We start from the raw sequence: 16,119 nt of genomic DNA, 5'->3' as shown, positions 1-16,119 counted from the left end.
AAATATTTTCAACCAATGATTCCAACATGGTTGCTATCTCAGGAGATTTTGGAGACGCTGTTGCTTCTTTTTGTTGTTCTCTCTGTGTTTGTGGTGGTGGGGTCTTCTCTAGTGAAGGCTGGGCTGTTTTTCCTCTCGGCGATCGCCTTATTGGGGATGGGGTTGCTGTTGTTGGTGCATGCGATGTTGCTGTTGGTGATTTTGTTCCTGTTGCTGCTGCATGTGGTGGTGCTGTTGTTGCTGCTGGTGCTGCCGCTGGTGCTGTTGTGTCTGCTGGTGATGTTGTTGCTGCTTGTTGATCTTCAGAATGTGGTGGTGATGGTGTCGGAGTTAACAGCTGGAAAGAAGGTGCATGGATTTCAGGAGAGATGTTCCTCATGGTTGCATAGAATGCAGCTTCAAGTTCAGCGACTGTCTCTAAGAAGCTTGGCTCGTTGAAGACATCATCATCTTTTAGCAGGCTCTCGGGTGGGATCGGTGGGGTTGGATTTGGACTTGGTGTTGGATTGACAGTGTGGGAGAAGTTGACAAAAGTGTTCTTTATGATTTCAGCTGCTGAATTGTTGGTTCCAATTCCAGCCATGACTTCCCCAAACTCTGCAATACTAGAACTCATTTTCTTCAGGGAGTCAGTAACTCGTTGCACAGTTTCAGACTCAATTGGTTTACGAGTCACTTCCTCCTCAAGCATTGGCCTTCTATCAATCACCTTTCCTCTGCCATACTTCCCTGGCTTCCTATGCATTGTAAGCGTTGCTTTAATGTCTTTTCTTGTCCATTCTCTAATGGTTGGAGGGTTCTGTGTGAGAACAAGCCCTCTGATCTGGACTCGATCAAGGTAAGAAAGCTTCAAAGAATAAAAAAAAAAAAACAAAGATTAGAACAAACATTTAGTGGTTATGATCTAGGACTTATAGTTTAGTATTTAGGACTATGCACAGAGATATATAAGTGAATACACATAATGAATAACTATAATACACAGAATATTACTCAGTAATACACAGAATGTGAACATGAATACACAGAAACTTTCAACAGATTACACATAGAATACACAGACTCAAGTAAGGCATTTTATTCAATAATTTATAGAATTATAAGAATAAGTTAGTATTGCATACCATTAGGAAAGTTGCAGGGCCACTGTATGAGGAATCCTTGTTTGATTTCCAGGTCTCTACAGTGTCTAGCATGCTCTTTATGGTGTAAGCACACCAATTCATTTCTTTGATTTTACTCACATCTTGCAGTGAGTATAGAATCCTGTAATTGCAGAAAGTGTTCTTGTAACCCCTTATCAGTGTTGTAACCACGAAGATGACAAAGTCACGCTTGAACATGTCACCACTGTCTTGTCTCTCGACAATCTTGTTTAGCATTTCAGTGGTTGTTGGGGTTCCCTTCTCTACCCCCCATCTCAGTCTCCAATCCCTGACCAAAGCATTGAATCCTTCAGTCTCATTACTAGAAGTGCCCTCTATGACAGGGAGTTTGCCCTGCGGGAGTCCAAGTGTAGACTGTACATCATCCTCCGACAAACACAGCTCATCATCACCATCTCCAATTTCAATGGAGCATCGTTCTATGTCCATCTTCTTTAATATGTGCTTGATTAGCACACCATCACAATGAGTCAGCTTGATGTCCAGTAGTGGTCCAAATCCTATATCCTTTACGGCTTGATGCTGATCTTCGGTTAAACTACTGACAAGGGTGAACAACTGCTTAGGGGTTGTTCGAACAGTAAAGTATTTCTTTGTTTTTGGTTTGTCTTCCTCTACTTCCTTCCCTTTCTTTATTCGTTTTGTTGCAGGCTTCTTTCTCTGTTTTTTTTGCCTGTCTTCTGTTTGTGGTTTTGACGTAGCTGCACTATCTCTCTTTCTCTTTCTTCTTTGTAAGGCAGTTGTCAGGACTTGATCACTTTTATCAGAACTTGACATTGCTGTCACATAATAGAAAAGACAGAATTAACATGCTAGAATACACAGAATGGCATGCTACAATACACAAAGTCTTTAACACTAATACACAGAATCTATGCCCTAGTATCAATAACCTCAACACAACAATGTGGATAAAATGCTAGAATAAACAGAGTCAGTAAGAAGAATACACAAACACATTAACACAAATACACAAACGCATTAACAACAATACACAAAATATACTTCTTATTATTATCAATCACCAAGAATGTTAGAAACTTGGAATCAACAATGTGGGATGGTAACATTCTTGTATACACAGAATGATATGCTAAAATACACAAAGTTGTTAACAATAATACACAGAATATAAACCCTAGTTTCAATAACCCAAATTCAACAATGTGGATAAAATGCTAGAACACACAGAGTCAGTAAGAAGAATACACAAACAGATTAACGCGAATACACAAACTCAATAACAATAATACACAGAATATACTTCTCATTATTATCAATCACCAAGAATGTTGGAAACTTGGAATCAACAATGTGGGAATGGTAACATCCTAAAATGCAGACAATGACATGATATAATATAGAGAGTCTTTAACAATAATACACAGAATCTAAGCCCTAGTATCAATAACCTAACACAGATGTTTGATGAGGTTTAATACTGAAAATCAACAATGTGTATGATAAAATGATATAATATTGAGAATCAGTAAATGTTCATGCTAGAATGCGAATGCAAATGCATGTGATATATATACAAACATTATGTTTTTTTTGCACAATGTCGTTGATCAACAATGTTTGTTAAATATTTACCTTTTAGTTCCGTGTGTTCTTGATAGTCGATGAAGATGTGTATTTGTTGTTGATCAATGCGTATTTGTCCTGATGTTCTTGAGTTCTGGTGTGAATCGTTTGTGTTTTGCTTTGCTTGAGAGTGTTGCTTGCTTGGTCGAAGTGCAGTGGGAGTGCAGTGAGTGGAGCGAGAGAGTCGGGAGTCTTGTTAAAGAAGACTCTCCGTCACTTATATACTTTAATTAAAAAAAAAAATAACGGTGATTGGATGGACTAAACGGCGTCCGTCCCATCACTTAGTGGAACGGTGCCGTTTAGTCCCACGGTGCACATTGCTATGTGCACCGTGGTGTAGGGTATAACGATTGGCCACTTGGGCATTGGGTACGTTAGTTAATTCATATTACACATTTTCAAAAAATTCCACTTTTATACATTAGATAGCTCTGCGCGCGCCTAATAATCTTCCACCGTAATGCCATAAAGAAACCCTAATACCTAAACCCCTTCGGCCGTCTCTTAAAGCCCCACTTTCCAGGCGGAACCTTGGCCGGTTTTCTCTTTCGGATCCAGCCAAGATGTCGATGTCGAAAACTTCCAAGATGCTTCAATACATCAATTATCGGATACGTGTCACGGTCCAGGACGGCCGTCAGTTGGTCGGAAAATTCATGGCTTTCGATCGCCACATGAATCTCGTTCTCGGAGATTGCGAGGAGTTCCGGAAGCTTCCACCGACTAAGGGCTCGAAAGAAGAGCGCGAGGATCGCCGCACTCTCGGCCTTCTCCTCCTCCGTGGCGAAGAAGTTATCTCCATGACTGTTGAGGGTCCGCCTCCTCCCGATGAATCCCGCGTCAAGGCAACTGGAGCTGCAAATGGCGTTCCCGGGCCCGGTATTGGTCGTGGCGCTGGGAGAGGGGTTCCTACTGGGCCGTTGGTTCAGGCCCAGCCCGGACTTGCTGGTCCGGTTCGTGGTGTTGGTGGGCCCGCTCCGGGAATGATGCAACCTCAGATCTCTCGTCCTCCGATCAACTACCCTCAGCAACCGCCTCCGGGAATGGCTCCTCCACCGCAGCCCTTGATGGCTAGATCAGGCGTGCCTCCAATGGGAGCGCCGCAGCAGTTCCGACCTCTTCCGCCAGGGCAATTCCCGCCGCAGTTTGGGCAACGGCCTATGGTGCCGCCTCCTCCTATGATGAGGGGTCCACCACCTCCCGGAGCTCCGCCTAGGCCCAATATGCCTGGACAGCCTCCTCGCCCTGGGATGCCGCCTCCACCTCCTGGTGGTCAAGTTCATGTCTTTGGACCTCCCCGTCCTGGAATGCCGCCCCCACAGAATCAGTAGTTGTGGGATTCAGTATGTACAACCGAATCTTCTATCTTTATTGCTTCCAATTCTCGTGTTGCTGTTTCTGTTGTGTTTGTTTTATTGGTGATAATTAAACCTTTTGAGTTCAGCAAAATGACTAATGGATTTTATACAGAGTTGTGGTTTTTGAAATATGCCCAAAAATGTCAGCAGTGCTTTAAAAATGCCCTAGCCTCCCTAGGCCGGAGGGATTTCAGCCCTAGTCAGCTTTTAGTTGGCTGGCCAACTAAGCGTCTAGCTCGGAAGTATGAGTCCAATTCAGCGGACTTGGCAAGTATATATTTGACTAGTTTAGGGATTATAACCGTCTAACTTTCTCTGTCTTATTATATATATATATATATATATATATAGTGCCCGACTAGCGCCGCTTAGTGCCTAATGCTTTCTGCAACATTGAATATTAGTAGTCTTAAATAGAATCACAACTCTGAAGTGCTTCTATTTGTATTATCTTTGTGCTAAAAAAGGAGTAATAGATTTAAGTGTGAGGTCTCATATGATGTATGGAACAAACATGAAGAACAAGAAATGATGCCCAAGTACATGGTTAACGAATGTGATTAGTTGCCAAAATTGATGGTTAATCAGCTTTCACATCACTTGGAATGCTGTATATGTTTTATGACATGATCTTACTTTGCAATGAAACTTCAATCTACTGACCTTTTGCATGCTTGGTCCTCTAACTATCTCTATTATTATATTTTGTAAGAAAGGGATATCATGATTATTTATGTTTTCATGTTTTTCATGTATAAAATAGAGTACATCTTACCTTTCTTAATTAGAAACTTGACTTAAATTTGTGAATTGAGATTTTTGCCACTATGGAGGAATACTCCATTAGAATGCCTGAAAAGGTAATGGAGGTGGATTAGCATGCAAACCTATATTTAGAGTAGGATTGTTTAATCAGTGTTGCTCGAAACTAGTGTTATATTTAGACGACAGATGTTCTTCTTGATAATTAAATGAGGCTTTTGATCAATTTATTATGTGCATGATGATAGAACATGGTGAAGATAGTCATTCTACATTAATATTCTGGTGCCCGATAATTGTTGAGGTAACTCTGTTGTTTTGCTAAAAAAGAGGAGAAATTTTAATTTACAGAGGAATAAAATGATGCTAAATCTTAGGTTTAAAGACTTGTATAGGAATATAATCCAGTGTTAGATTATTCAGAACTTGCTGACATTCATACTAGGTCTGGACTATGAGATTTTTTGTGATAACCTTTGTCATGTATGATCTCCTAATGTATTTGTAATGTCTGTTATAAATTTTTTTTCTTTTGGCGGGTGCAGGTGCACTACAGAACTTGTGTAGCAAGTGTTTTTGTCACCCTGAATTAGGGAGCTATTGCAGTTTGTACTCAAAATTAAGGTAAAAAGGGGTGAGAGGATTAAGAAACTGGTAGCAAGTAGTGACATAATTTATCTTCTCATGTTGATTTCCTTTTTCCTGCTGCCCCCTTTTTGGTACATAAATTAACTAATACAATTTGGGGATGTTTTTAGTTGAAATCCATGTAGGGATGAGGTTTTTCTTGTTTGATATGACTATATGAGGGATTAAGTTTAGAATATAATTGCCAAGGACGTTGTGGTCTAGTGGCACCAAGTTTTTCCCTCATATGGGAGGTTGTGCGTGGCGATATTGACTCTTTGTGTTTCAATTTGTTGAGAAAGTAGTTATGAACAGATACTCTATTGTAATAGAGTAGGTAGTATTCAAAAAAAAGTTTAGAATATAATTAGTTTGTTCTCAAGTTTATCATTAACATTTACTCAGTACTTTGTAAATTGTAATGTATATTGGAAATCTATATTATAGCAAGGCACCATATGCTGTGTTTTGTGAACTTTTTGAGCCTTCTTCCCCTTGAAAATCTATATATATTTTTTATAGTTAATTAAAGGTTGGAAGTTTTGAGCTACTTGCCCCTGCACCCAGCTCCTGAGATAGTACAGCTTTGAGTTGCCATTTAGCCTTTATTTATTTTCTATAATTCCAACTTCTGGATAGCTATCAATTGTTATATTGTTGACATTATGTTCCTGTAGATAATTTAACAAATTATTTACATGCTACCATAGCATACTATATACTTACAGTTAACATGTATGTTTTGTTTATTTATAAATATATAATCTTTTAACTGAAGGTATATTATTTGAGTATTAATAGTAGGTGTATTTTCATTGGATTAGAATTGTTGGTTCCAGTTCAAAAAATGGTTGAAATGGTCAAGATTTTGTTCCAACTTAATTCTAGCAGATATTATTGTGTGGACTGTGATTCAAAAGGATGTTGTTTAATTTTATGAGTTAGAATAATGTATTTTATGTGTTAGAATAATGTATATTATGTGTTACAATAATGTACATTATGTTTTAGAATGCTGAAACTTTTGGGGTAAGATAATGTACTTTATGAGTTAGAATAATGTACATTATGCTTTAGAATAATGTATATTATATTTTAGAATAATGTACATTATGTGAGATTGTGAGTTATAAAAATGTAATCCCTCTATCTCATTTTACTTGTCCTATTTACTATTCATTTGTTAAACCAACTCTTTTTTCATTGTTTATTTTTTTAGTAATTTTTTTTAAACTTAATTTTTTGTATTTAATAGTACTTTTAATGTAGTTTATAAATATATAAATTTTATATATTAATGCTAAATTTAATATTATGAAAATTTGAATTAAAAATAACTTCAGTTAAATTTCGTTAAACGAATCAAACAACCAAAATGATGGAGGTAGTATGTTATAGTTGGTTGCGTTAAAAAAATTACACAAACTGACGTTCGTTTTTGGGTCGTGGTCCACACGACACCACAAAGTTGTGTGGATTATGGTCTATGCAATAACTATTGGAATTTCTCATTAAAATATTAGTTGGATTTTATTTTTTATATTTTCTAAAAACGAGAATAGAGATCTTAATCAGAGGAAACAACGAGAAAGACAACTTTGTCGACACTATCACAATAATTCAACACAAAAATTGTACCTGAATATTAATGGCTACATCAATCAATGCTTGGGTTAGGTGTAGACATGAATTGCACTAACATAGATTTATTTCTAACAAATTATTTTGTAAAAGAATAATACTACACGTGATTTTAATTTAAATTCTAAATTTTAATATTTTGTATTTATTGAAAAAATTGCTAGGCGCTCGGGGAGTGCCTAGGCGGGGATTAATCGCCGTGTATTTTTTATTTTTTTTAAAATTTGTGTGTGTGTATATATATATATATATATATATATATATATATATATATATATATATATATTAATTTTTAAGACTTGATAATTATAAACTATTTAATACTTTAATAGTTAATACTAAAATATTAAATATTAACCTAAAAAATATTTAGAGTTTAAACAATTTAGAGTTGCCGACTAGCTAGTCCCAACGGTCAACACACTAAGTGGTAAGGGACTAGCTAAATGGTTTGCTCAACTTCATGCTTAAGGGACGAGGTGCTGAACCACTACACTAACCATGTTGGTTATATAACATATTTTTATTAATGACACAAGCGTTTTACATCTTTGGAATTTATATATTATTAAAACGAAGGAGGCCATCAATCTATATCTATACTATATATAAAAGCATTATCTTCCTCTAGACTTTTCCCGCCCAAATGTAGGGGTATTTTAGTAATATGGTAATCTATCTATCTATACTATATATAAAAGCATTATCCTCCTCTAGAATTTTCCCGCCTAAATGTAGGGGTATTTTAGTAATATGGTAATAATAATAATAATAATAATAATATTAAATATTAATAATATTAATTATTATTATAGAATAATATTAATGATAGAATAATATTAATTATAATTGGTTATAATAGGTTATTAGTAATTATGGTAATTATTATGATAGAATAATATTAATGAGATAAGAATGTTGTTTTGATTGTTACAATTTTTTTTTAGGCTAAAGTGTCATCCCACACCATGAACCACAACTGATTCTTCAAGTGGCACTCTGTTCTTTATAAGTGACTATTCAATGCACGAACTACTAAAACTTTTTCGCTTAGAAGTTTTTGCAGGTTATCCGGTTATGTGTTGACATGGCATAGGTAATGTGTTGAGCTTAGAAGTTTTTGCAGGTTATTCGGTTATGTGTTGACATGGCATAGGTAATGTGTTGATGTGGACATTTTTTAAGTCAATTCCCAAAATTACAAGTTTCATCTCTTTCTCTCTCTTCCTATCTCTCCCTTCCACTCTTGTCGATGGCAGCACCGCACCAAGAACAGAAGCAGCCTCCACCAAGCACCGCACCACTTTTCTCGCCGGCGTTGACAGCAAGTTCTGGAAGTAGGCGGTGAACTTGGCGACTCTACTTCTCCGGCGTACCAGTGAAGCGACGAGTCAATCTTCTTCTTTTTCTTTTGGTTCTTTTTTCTTAATTGATTGATTCCTTATGAGCAATCAAATTAAAGATTTGGATTTTTGTATTTGGATGAATTGTTAATGTTAATGCATGCGTGGGCAGTCACATTAATTATTGTATTGGTTTTTGGTTGATTATNGTCAGTGTACGGCGGAGCACTGCGCCATATGTTGTCCTTTAAACAGGAGGCTCCGACGATGTTGAACACATGCTTCCATAGCTCAGTATCTGTTTCTGGAAGAATTGAAGAGTCTCGAATGAGTAGAGTTGAGATGGGGGTAAGGATGATGATTCAGGCGCAGAAGAGAAAAGGAGGAATGTGTTGGTCGGAATCCGTTTTAATGGCCCCGGAGTTTCCAATGGAATCTGTTTAATCCGTTTTAATGGCCCCGGAGTTTCCAATGGAATCTGTTTGCATTAAAAAGATGGCCCCGGAGTTTCCAATGGAATCTGTTTGCATTAAAAAGCAACCCAAAAAAAAAAAAAAGAGAAGATTGAAATGTGATACGAAGAAAAATGGAGAAATCTTGATGGTGTAGAACTGTAGATGGAAGAAACAGACGTGGTTTCCCCTCATCTCCCATCTCTCTGTCTCTCACAATCAGCAGGCCACCAACTTTTCGGACACATCAAAGCAGCGGACGAGTTGAGGAAACGGCGGTTACCGGCGGCGAATAGGTGGTGAACTCCGGTGGACGAACAACTCTTTTCCAGTGACGGTAACCGGCAGGCTGCGACAATGGAAGTTGGTATCTCCCCCTCATCCAGCAAGGCAACAAATACGAGCAACTATTTACAAAAAAAAAAATAAATAAATAAATAATTACATGTAAGCATATTATTACCAGTTACCCGTAAGTAACATATGAAAAGTTTAGGCGAAAAAAATTAATGGTTTGTGCACTGAATTGTCCCTTATGAAAGAACAGGGTGCCGTATGAAGAATAACTTATGGTTCATGGTGCCCGATTACACTTTAGCCTTTTTTTTTTTAACATTTATCTAAATGTACTCATATTCTGGCCGAGATACAAAAATTATGAATGTTAATCATATTTATTATATTATATATGCTAATAATATCTAATAATTGTAATTGGCAAGCCCTATGTAAAATTAAATCAAATATTTATTATATTTTATTTTCAAATCATTTCCAACCAATTCTCAAATGGTAATAACCTACTAACACGAATTGTTTGCTTACATAATATTATTTTATTAAATTAATTTTTTCATTAAATCGTAACAAATACTAGCATATTAATGTCACTTATACACGGTAATGTACGTGCAATAAAATTGGTAATATTTATATATACACGAAAATTTTCTTAAAATATATATATATATATATATATATATATATATATATATATATATATATATATATATATATATATATATATACACGAAGATCACGTCCAGAATGTCATCATTTATTAGTAGAAAATTAAATCAGGAATATGATATATTATTGGAATTGAAAATTAAATCAAGAATATAACATATTATTGGAATTGAAAATTACAAAATAATATCTATTAATTATAAATTAATTTGTTCATTAAATCGTAACAAATATTTTCAATCATATTATATTATATATATGCTAATATATTATGAATGTCAATCATATTATATACAATAATAATAATAATTAAAATAATGATAATAATAATAATAATAATAATAATAATAATAATAATAATAATAATGATATAACTCCTATGTATATTTGTGCCTTAATTGGCACCTAATTGATAGAAAATGAAAAAAGGAAACAAAAATTGACTATAAATAAAAAAGATCCCTAATTGATTGAAAATGAAAAAGAAAACAGAAATTAATCATTAGTACTAGAAAATGAAAATTGAAAAAGGGAATGAGAATTACTAATTGCCTGCAAATAAAAAAAAAAAAAAGATCCCTACGCCATGCCTATAAAATGATAGGATCAACCTTGGGTTTGCCTTCCCCCTGTGCACTACTCAAGAGATTCAAGAATTGGATCCTCTCTCTAAGGTTTTTCCAAGAATGGTGGTTGTCGTCATTCCCGGTCTTGATCATCGTTGCCATTAACATTTCCATTGGTCTGTATTCTCTCTCGGTTTTCTTCATAATTTCTAAGTTTTCAACATGTATGCATATGTTTATTAGCACGTCTTCCGTGTGCAGGAACATGTATGCATATGCTTAAAGATATGTCCTTTTTTTGTTTTTAAGTCATTTTTATGTGATTTATTTTTGTATATACGTGATGATCTAGCATTGAATCAGTTACTCGGACTTTGATGAAATGGTGGAGAAATGACTTAGCATTTAAGTTATTGTTTTTACTATTCAAAGAAAAACAAAAACAAACCAACAAAAAAATAAAAAATATAAATGATGGAGAAAATTAACCCGGGTATGCAATTATACGGATCAATAAACTCGCATAAAGTATAACGAATGTAAATAGTAAGGATAATATAATTGAATTAATATTTCCTTGATTGATGAAAGAAGATTACAAAGAATGTATTCTAAGAAAGGAATAAGAATGTGTAAATGATTGAGTATGGTAAGTGACATCTGGAATAAGACATGATCCTGTAATAATTGTACCAGGCTATTTTATACAGATAAAATCTCAACCTCTCAAGCTAAACTCATGGTGGGTCACGAGACGAAGTCAATGCCCATACGGTGGGCCATAAGACTAAGTCAAGGCCCATCATTCTGGACCGAGAGACGGGCTTTGGGTTCGAGACTCTTCTTGGGTTGCTTGAGTTATGCACTTCCGAGCCCCGGGTCTCTATTATATTGGGCCGCTTCTAATATCTCCATCATCAGTCCCCCACTCTCTGAGCTGCGAGAAGTCGTCAGTGAAAGAGAGTAAACGTCTGGCCTAATCGAATCCACTCCGGGCTCACTGCTTGGATGAATGCTTTCGGTCAACCTAAATGGAAGTACTTTGTTTCCTCAAACATGTTTTAAGCCTGCACCACTAGCCTTGTGATCCAAGTCTTCTCCGTCTAGGCAACGGGGGGTTGCTTATATTTTTGCTCGCATAATGTTGTATATATCTTTTTTTTTGTTTTGTATTTGTATTTTCTTTCTTTGGCTTTTTTCTTATCGTTTGCTTTTTCGCGTTGGCGTTAGACCAAGGTACCTCAACCCTCAGCCCTTAGCACACCCGTTCGATGGTAGGCAAGGTCCAACCTTGTACCCTCCTTAAGGTGTCAGTCGTTCTAAGTCAAGACCATTTGGTCTTACACCTAGAGACTCTTCCGTTCGACGATAGGCAAGGTCGGACCTAATACCGCCCCTAGGGCTTTTAGTCGTCCTAAGTCAAGGCCATTTGGCCTTGCGTCTAGGGACTCTTCCGTTCGGCAATAGTCGAGGTCAGACCTCGTATCGCCCCTAGGGTGTTTTTGTCGTTTTAAGTCAATGCAATTTGGCCTTTGGACTTAAAGACTCGTCCGTTCGGCGATAAGCAAGGTCGGACCTCGTGCTGCCCCTAGAGTACTAGCCATTTAAATGAGGTTGGCTAAATCTTTGATTGAGAGGTCGGCCTAGCCCAACGCTTCTCCCCTCTCGGAAGGGTAAAATTTGTCGAACTCAGACTAATTTTGTAATTGAAAAATACTTCAGTATAATAAAAACAAATTCTTGGTCGGACCAACGTATATGTAATAAGTAAAAAATGAGCTCTTCGTAAAGTAGTGAGCAGGCGCGGGCCCCGCACCGCCACTAGAGAATACCATGGTCAGGGTCGGCGCGCACGACCGTGACCATAGATTGACTACTTCGCCTAGCGTCAGGTGGTGAGGTCGGACCTCACAACGCCACTAGGGAGAACAACCAATAATAATAATAATAATAATAATTATTATTATTATTATTATATAATATTAATATTAATATTAATATTAATATTAATAATGGAAAATAACAATACAACCATGCTGTTTTCCTTTACTGCCTAAGCAGATTTCTTTAGATTCTTTTCAAAAGTAGTTTCAGCTTAGCTTTATCCACATATGTCGCCATGTCAGTAGAGGTTCATGCCACCTGTCATGGTTCTCCTGAGTCCTGAGGGCACCATTAGCAGGGCTTATAGGTTTGAAGAATACAAAAGAATTTATTACCCACACACACGGCGGTTCGATCTGAGCCCAACATTGTTCAGTGACGCATAAAGTTGCATGCGGAGCCTGCATGCTATGGACTAAGGTGCGTAATTACAAGAAAACCCATAAACCTTTGGTTCAAGAGGTGGATAACATCACTCGTAGGGCGAAAATCAATGCATGGCTGAAATCACCTTAGTCCATAGCATGAGGTGCGCGCCTATGTAGCCGCTGTGCCAGGCTAATCACCTGGTCTCGGCTGCGGCTCGCGTTGATACGAGGAAGCTCCTCAGTCGTTGATGTTTTCGGTGGATGATCTAACCGCCTGCGGACGCAAGACCAACATCGCTATGTATTTTGCCTCAAAGTCACAGGCTTTACGGTACAGTGAGATGATCTCGACTCATCATCTATGGGCGTTCTTTAATTTGGTCACGTGCAAGGCCTAAGTGGACGACCGGTCGAAGAACCCGCGGCCAAATCTGAAGCCTTTTGCACTCATGCCGCAGACCCAGACCAGGATCATCTGTGCGGTTGGGATCTGCGATGCCGTCGCAGTAGTCAAACACATCCGCGACGATCCTTCCGCGAAGATCAGAAAACTTACATGTTGGGAATCCATGCCATCGTCACCAGCACCAATTTTATGGTTGCAGGGATTGAGATTCTGGTATTTTTACCAGGATATATGCCATCTTTTGAAGACGTTTGGTTCGGGTCAGTGTTGCGCTGGTTGAAGGGGATGTCAATTGCAGCCTTGACAAATTAAGGCATGCAATCGCTGTTAGCCATTTTTGGCAACTTTCTTCCTCTCTATCTCTCTCAGAAGTGGTTTTCACCGAGAAATATGCCGAACAAGTCTATGTTTTTAGGAACATCTCAAGTGCCTTTGGGATTTTTGATCATATCCCAAAAGAAAACTAACCACCACCAACCATTATGATTGTGACACTCATTAGTTGCATGAATAAATGAATGTGTAGAAAAGAGGATTACCAATAAGAGGTTTTTGTAGCATTGTGATTTTCTGGTATGGTCTTACAGACCCTTAAACTGATGTAGCTGAGTGAACACATTGTATTTACTTTTGCATACTTGGTCTCTCTGTAACTTTGCAAGTGTCACACAACACACTATGCTGGTTTCCGGGAGATAATTAGACTTAAGAACCCGGTGGATATTGTCCGAAGAAACAACAACCTATGAAACGAGAGCCTCCCTCTGGCCTCGCCACTCCCCATTTTCGTAGCTTTAATCTTTTCCTCCACCGTCACCAGTCGTGCGCCTACGGTGACCGCCTCTCTATGGCGTTCGCCGACAGATTCGGGAGGCAATTCTGATGAAGTAACCAGCAGCTAGCTTTCAAAAGGACTATTGTGTAATTTCCTTTGCTAGTTAGTTTTAGTTGGTTAGTTGGTTAGTACAACATATATAATAAAGGAGCTGTGGCTCTCTCTTCTGTAACAGAACACAACAACAAACTTCTATCAACTCAATGACATTTTTCCCTTCAATGCTTTAGTGCAATTCTTCAGTCATCCTTTCTGTTTGGAGGGTCACTTATCAAATATAGACCATCCTTTTCTTTAGCAAAACCAACCACTGTCCCATGAGGCCCTGAATAGCACATAAATCAGCCTCTAAGACAATTTTACAGCCTGACTGCTTAACCAATTTACTGACAGATATTATGTTGAAGGGAAATGATGGAATACACAGAACATTATGCAGCATCATATTTCTATCAAGTCTGACCTCTCCTATGTGAGTGACATTAATTGTTTCTCCATTTGGCAATCTAACAGATAGTCCTTGAGTCTTATGATACATCTCAAAATAGTTTAGGGAACAAGCAATGTGATCTGTTGCCCCTGAATCTAATATCCACATAGAATTTGAATTTAGAACAGCATTAACATGGATATCAGAAATACCTTCATTATGATTTTCCATGGTATTTTTGAAGTCTGGTTTGAGTCCTGAGTTAGCAACAGTCATGACAGCACTGCTTGATGCCTGGTTTCCCTTGTTTTGGTTCTGCAAAAGAGACATTAGTTTGTGAAATTGTTCAGCAGACAAACCTATCTCATTTAATTTGCTTGGCTCACAGATGCATTCAATCCCTACTGTATGTCCTGGGGCTGCTTGTTCTTGGTTTTATAGCCAGCCACCCATCCGGGAGGGTATCCATGCTTCTTGTAGCACTTCTCGATGGTGTGACCAAGCATTCCACAGAAAGTGCACTTTGGCACATTCCTTCCTCCACTGTTGGTGAACTTCTTCTTGTAGTTAGAAGTGGCAGCTGCCACAACAGATTGTTCTTCCCCAGTTTGTTGGTTATTTTGAACAGCATTGGATTGAATTATGTCACCACATTTTTGATTCAATGATCCTCTAATCTTCCTTTCAACTTTCAATGTCATATTTAGGACCTTCTCCATATCTGGAATAGGGTCCATTACTAGCACTCCAGACTTAATGGTTTTATATTTTTCATTTAGGCCCTCTAGAAACCTAATTATTTGATCCTCCTCTCTCTCCTTCTGCATTCTACGCATGAGAGTGCAGGAACATTTAGGAACACACTCACATTGGAGCAGAGGTCTCAAAGCATTCATCTGCTGCCATAGGGCATTACATTTGGTAAAGTATTCATTGACTGTCAAGCTACCTTGAATGTTCCTGAATATCTCATTTTGAATCTCAGAAATTCGGTGAGGATCAGATTGAGAATACCTCTTATGAAGAGCGTTCCAGATGTCTGAGGCTTTGTCGAAGTACATTACGCTATCCCCAATACCAGGCCTGATATCTCTTATGCAGTGCAACAGCTGAGCCAGTTTGTGGATAAACCCAGAGATGTTCACTTAATTGCAGCTCACAGAGTGTTAAGATACCTCAAAGGCTCTCCTGGCAAAGGTTTATTTTATGCTTCTAAATCTCCCATTAAGTTGCAAGGGTTTTCTGATTCAGATTGGGCTACCTGCACTGAAACAAGGAAGTCCATAACAGGCTACTGCATTTATCTTGGGGATTCTCTTGTATCTTGGAAGACTAAGAAACAAGCCACTGTGTCAAGGTCCTCCTCTGAAGCTGAGTACAGAGCTCTAGCTTCCACAGTTTGTGAAATCCAATGGCTCTTATATTTGCTGAGAGATCTGAATGCAGACAATAACAACCCGGTTGCTCTATTCTGTGATAACAAATCTGCTGTTGCCATAGGGGAAAACTATGTGTTTCATGAACGTACTAAACACATAGAGATAGACTGTTATGTAGTGAGACAAAAGGTACATGAAGGGGTGGTTAAACTGCTGAGTATTCCATCACACAAGTAGATAGCAGATGGTTTTACTAAGGCATTGCCCAAACCTTTGTTTGACAGTTTTCATGATAAGCTGGGCCTTCAAGACCTTCACGTGCCAGCTTACGGGGGGGGGGGGT

The 16,119-nt window shown here is 37.8% G+C and overlaps 2 protein-coding genes across 2 annotated transcripts; one reads left to right on the top strand and one right to left on the bottom strand.

Moving 5' to 3' along the window:
* The first annotated feature begins 3,194 nt into the window (after window positions 1–3,194).
* LOC116028568 (small nuclear ribonucleoprotein-associated protein B-like) lies at window positions 3,195–5,978 on the top strand. The gene is made up of 2 exons (XM_031270316.1): window positions 3,195–4,099; window positions 5,422–5,978. Exon 1 carries the CDS (start codon window positions 3,320–3,322, stop codon window positions 4,085–4,087), a length of 768 nt encoding a protein of 255 aa, XP_031126176.1. The 5' UTR covers window positions 3,195–3,319; the 3' UTR covers window positions 4,088–4,099; window positions 5,422–5,978.
* An 8,820-nt stretch (window positions 5,979–14,798) lies between these two features.
* LOC116029720 lies at window positions 14,799–15,895 on the bottom strand. Its single transcript, XM_031271764.1, has 2 exons — window positions 15,739–15,895; window positions 14,799–15,541 (listed from the first exon to the last, which is right to left on the bottom strand). Exons 1-2 carry the CDS (start codon window positions 15,893–15,895, stop codon window positions 14,799–14,801), a joined length of 900 nt encoding a protein of 299 aa, XP_031127624.1.
* Between the last annotated feature and the right edge of the window lie 224 nt (window positions 15,896–16,119).

The sequence above is a fragment of the Ipomoea triloba genome, chromosome 9, assembly GCF_003576645.1.
Source record: "Ipomoea triloba cultivar NCNSP0323 chromosome 9, ASM357664v1".
NCBI classification, from domain to species: domain Eukaryota; kingdom Viridiplantae; phylum Streptophyta; class Magnoliopsida; order Solanales; family Convolvulaceae; genus Ipomoea; species Ipomoea triloba.
The sequence above is the reverse complement of the archived record's forward strand: the minus strand, read 5'-3'. Positions and strand labels throughout refer to the sequence as shown.

Coding starts and splice junctions, on each gene's coding strand:
- LOC116028568 (XM_031270316.1), top strand. CDS start 3,320: ATGTCGATGTCGAAAACTTCCAAGATGCTTCAATACATCAATTATCGG.
- LOC116029720 (XM_031271764.1), bottom strand. CDS start 15,895: ATGGCAACAGCAGATTTGTTATCACAGAATAGAGCAACCGGGTTGTTA. Junction 15,542..15,738: donor GGACCTTGACACAGTGGCTT/GTTTCTTAGTCT, acceptor GCTGCAATTAAG/TGAACATCTCTGGGTTTATC.